This window comes from Hordeum vulgare, chromosome 4H (assembly GCF_904849725.1).
Source record: "Hordeum vulgare subsp. vulgare chromosome 4H, MorexV3_pseudomolecules_assembly, whole genome shotgun sequence".
NCBI lineage: Eukaryota > Viridiplantae > Streptophyta > Magnoliopsida > Poales > Poaceae > Hordeum > Hordeum vulgare.
Window position 1 is genome coordinate 216,628,520 of NC_058521.1, and position 4,298 is coordinate 216,632,817.

The following is a 4,298-nucleotide window of genomic DNA, read 5'->3' on the forward strand; positions in this document are numbered from 1 at the left end:
GCTGGAGAAAGGTAAAACAAGTCCAGCAAGGCCACCCGGCGTGTCGACGATCCCAATAGGAGCCGCATATCTCGTTCTCAGGACACGATGGATGAGCGATGCGTACAGTGGCCTGATAGAAATCTCCCGAGTTGCCCCGGGTTGGCCCCGCACAGTGCTCTGTATTGGACCAGCACCATCAGCACTGGCCCTCCCTGTATTATGTTGAATTACTCCTCGGGTTCATGACGCCCTATGTTTTTCAGTATTAACAGAATTATTATGTTTTGCAAATATAGTACCAATGTTGGGCCTTGCCAAACGAGCTTTATCCCAAAACGAGAATCTAGGGGGTCCCCATAACAACCCCAAGCATGTTAGGAGCGCTCATTTGTGGAACATAACACCGGTAGCCAAAATTAAGGCAGCAAAGGTGGAACAAAACATCAGGCTAGAAAGGCCGAGGCTTCCACCTTTTACCAAGTATATAGGTGCATTAAATTAATTAGCAATAATATGGTGATATAACAAGGAACTCATGTTTGCACATGAAAGCAACTGCACCTGCAACTAGCAACGCTATCCAATAGTTAGCAAGCGGTAACATAGCCAATCAGTGGTTAGCTAGGTTGTAGAAAGGTTGAAGGTTTCATGGCAATGTTTGGAGGCTGATATCTAACATGTGGTAGGCAGCGAGACACAACGATAGAAATGAAACAACTAGCATGGCAACGATAGTACTGATATCTGGGGAAATGTTCATCTTGCCTGAAATCCCGCTTGGAAGAAAAACGACTGTGTGAAGCAGACGAGCCGACGTAGTCGAACGGATTCTCGCACTCTGAAGCGGTTCGGACTCTATCGAGACGAAGCAAAGCGGAAACAAGAATCAACACACGATATTCACCACAGCACATGCACGACATGATGCACAACCTAATATGATGCATGTCCACACTAGTAGAAAAGAGGGCTTTCTTCCACTTGATGGAATCCAATTAGTCCCGGTTCACTTGAACCAGGGCCCATGGGGGCATCGGTCCCGGTTCATGAGGCCAGGGCATCGGCCGGGCCTCGTGGGCCATTGGTACCGGTTCGTCTGGCCCCTTTGGTCTCGGTTCCAGACACGAACCGAGACGAATGTGCCTCGCTCCTGGCCCACAACAATTGGTCCCGGTTTTTGGCTGGAACCGATACCAAATGTTGTCCTTCACTCCCGGTTCCGTCCACAAACCGGTACCAATGCTTGGCCTATATATATCACCCGGCCGCGAGCAGAGAAGTACACTGCTCTGTTTTTTTTGGCCGGCCATGGGAGAGCTTTGTGGTGCTCTAGCTCACCTCCTATGCACATGAGGTGTTCGATGAAATGCCCAAGCCACACTTAAGCTTTCTCCTCTCGAAGCTCCTTGTCCAAGCTCCATTTTCCTCTAGTTTTGTGTAGCTTTGGCGGTCCGTCTGTGTCCCATCCCCGTCCTCACCGCCGTCGATCGCCCGCACCCATCTCGGCATCGGCACCACCGTGGTTAGTGTCTTCTTCTTATCTTCTTTCTAAAAGAAAAAGTTCTGACTTGTATGATTTAGATAAATACTTGTGTAATTTTCTTACTTCTATTATTGTTTGTTATTATATAGTGTGATGGTTTTGGTATCCGCCTCCGTCGGCCCTCGTCTTGTCTATGATTTGGATTTGGTATATATTATCTTGTATAACTATTTGTTTTATTTAGTGTTTATGACAATTATGCTGACCAACGTGACATGGATTTTTTTAATCTAGGAGGTATGTGAACCGGAAATTCGAACCGACATACAAATTCTTGCCGAGAAGTAAAATTTGATTGAAAAAGAAAATAGTTACTTGAAAGAAAAATTACAAAGAGTTGAAGAGGAGAAGATGATATTGGAGTTGGATGTTGCCGATGTGCGTGACGATCACAAGATCAAGATGAATGTAATGCGCTTGAAAATTAGAAACATTAGAAAATATGCCATTCATACTGAGGCTTGGTATCATTATCTCATTGGATCAATTTATACCTTAGTTGCGGTTATGATCACATTTGTTGTTGCATTTAAATTTAATAGTTTCAATGTATGTTCTAATTAGATGCTCTAGAGAGCTATATGTTGTTCAATAATGAGAACTATGTAAGAACGTTATGTATTTATTTTGGTCACTACTGTACTTTGGCTTTAATGTAATGGTGAATTTCTGTTAATTTGGTCACTTCTCTATTCATGATATGTTGTAATGGTTTTTAATACACGAACCCATGTGGAAAAAATGAAATAAGTTCGAAAAAATGAAATGCCTTTTGTAACAGATAAGTTTTCCTATGAAACCCTCATACTTCGAAAGAGATTGTCCGATTTGTACACGAAGTGCATCCAGTTTTTTGCGGCAACCCTCTCAACTTTTTAGCACATGCTATGTGGGTGAAATGATGATACCATGCCAACTTTCAACCTATTAAGAGTTCATTTGTAGAGCTTTCCAATTTCTAGGTCATTTAGCTCCAAAAAATCAGTAAAAGCATGAAAAATACCAAATGAAGTCAGAAAGTGTTGAAAATTGATGATGTGGCCTTGAATGGTTCATTTTGAACACACAAAAAGTCTGGAGTTCAAATAAGTTCGAAAAAATGAAATGCCTTTTGTAACAGATGAGTTTTCGTATGAAACCCTCATACTTCAAAAGAGATTGTCCGATTTGTACACGAAGTGCATCCAGTTTTCGGCAACCCTCTCAACTTTTTAGCACATGCTATGTGGGTGAAATGATGATACCATGCCAACTTTCAACCTATTAAGAGTTCATTTGTAGTGCTTTTCAATTTCTGGGTCATTTAGCTCCAAAAAATCAGTAAAAGCATGAAAAATACCAAATGAAGTCAGAAAGTGTTGAAAATTGATGATGTGGCCTTGAATGGTTCATTTTGAACACACAAAAAGTCTGGAGTTCAAATAAGTTCGAAAAAATGAAATGCCTTTTGTAACAGATGAGTTTTCGTATGAAACCCTCATACTTCAAAAGAGATTGTCCGATTTGTACACGAAGTGCATCCAGTTTTTGCGGCAACCCTCTCAACTTTTTAGCACATGCTATGTGGGTGAAATGATGATACCATGCCAACTTTCAACCTATTAAGAGTTCATTTGTAGTGCTTTTCAATTTCTGGGTCATTTAGCTCCAAAAAATCAGTAAAAGCATGAAAAATACCAAATGAAGTGAGAAAGTGTTGAAAATTGATGATGTGGCCTTGAATGGTTCATTTTGAACACACAAAAAGTCTGGAGTTCAAATAAGTGCTTAAGATGTCCTGTTTTGGTACTGCCCATGAAGACTCTGTTTTTAGTGTGGATCTATATGAGATGTTATGTTTCATGTATCGAATCATGTGAAGAATAGATCTTGTTGGAATTTCTTGAATCATGTCGAATCATGTGGAATCATGTCGAATCATGTGAAGAATAGATCTTGTTGGCATTTCTTGAATCATGTTGAATCATGTGAAGAATAGATCTTGTTGGAATTTGTTGAATCATGTCGAATCATGTCGAATCATGTCAAATCATGTGAAGAATAGATCTTGTTGGCATTTCTTGAATCATGTCGAATCATGTTGAATCATGCGGAGCTTGGTGAAGAACCACCTGTTATTGCCGGTCTTGAACCTCTCCTCGAGCTTGTCCTTGGCGGACTTGGCGGCGGTGATCTTCTTGTCCTTGGTGGTGAAGGATTCGGGGGCGCCGGAGACCACCTCCTTGAGGTCGACGATGAGGGTGTAGAGGGTGAGCATGAGGTGGGTGAAGTTGACGAGCTTGAGGAAGACCTTGACGCGGGACTTCTTCGTCGTCTTCTTGGTCGAGTCCTTGCGGATCACCTTCTCTTGGTATTTGGCTAGGCCCACGACGAGGCAGTGCCCGTAGGGGCGGTCTCGGGTGCCCTCCTCGAACACGCGCACGATCACCGCCTTCTTCCCGGCGTACCTGCCCTGCAGCAGGATCACTGCCTTGCCCGGCTTCAGGAACTTCACCATCTTCCTTCTCCTCTCGTCGCGCTGCAACGCCGCCGGTGGATTTCGGGTTGGGGGAGGGGTTGGAGGCTGTGGGCGGGGGAAAGCTGGCGGCATGGGTGGGGAGGAGATTATATAGGGTTGGCGGCGCTAGGGTTTCGCTGAATCATGTGAAGAATAGGTCTTGTTTTTGGTGGTTCTTCACCAAGCACCTCGGCCGTGGCAGGCACAGGCCATTCGTGTCGGTCTGTGGCACCAACCGGGACCAAAGACATCCTTTCGTGTTGGTTGGTGGAACAA

General features: G+C 43.7%; 1 protein-coding gene across 1 annotated transcript; it reads right to left on the bottom strand.

Moving 5' to 3' along the window:
* Positions 1–2,206: 2,206 nt before the first annotated feature.
* LOC123450406 (60S ribosomal protein L27-3-like) lies at positions 2,207–4,022 on the bottom strand. Its single transcript, XM_045127680.1, has 2 exons — positions 3,617–4,022; positions 2,207–2,214 (listed from the first exon to the last, which is right to left on the bottom strand). Exons 1-2 carry the CDS (start codon positions 4,020–4,022, stop codon positions 2,207–2,209), a joined length of 414 nt encoding a protein of 137 aa, XP_044983615.1.
* Between the last annotated feature and the right edge of the window lie 276 nt (positions 4,023–4,298).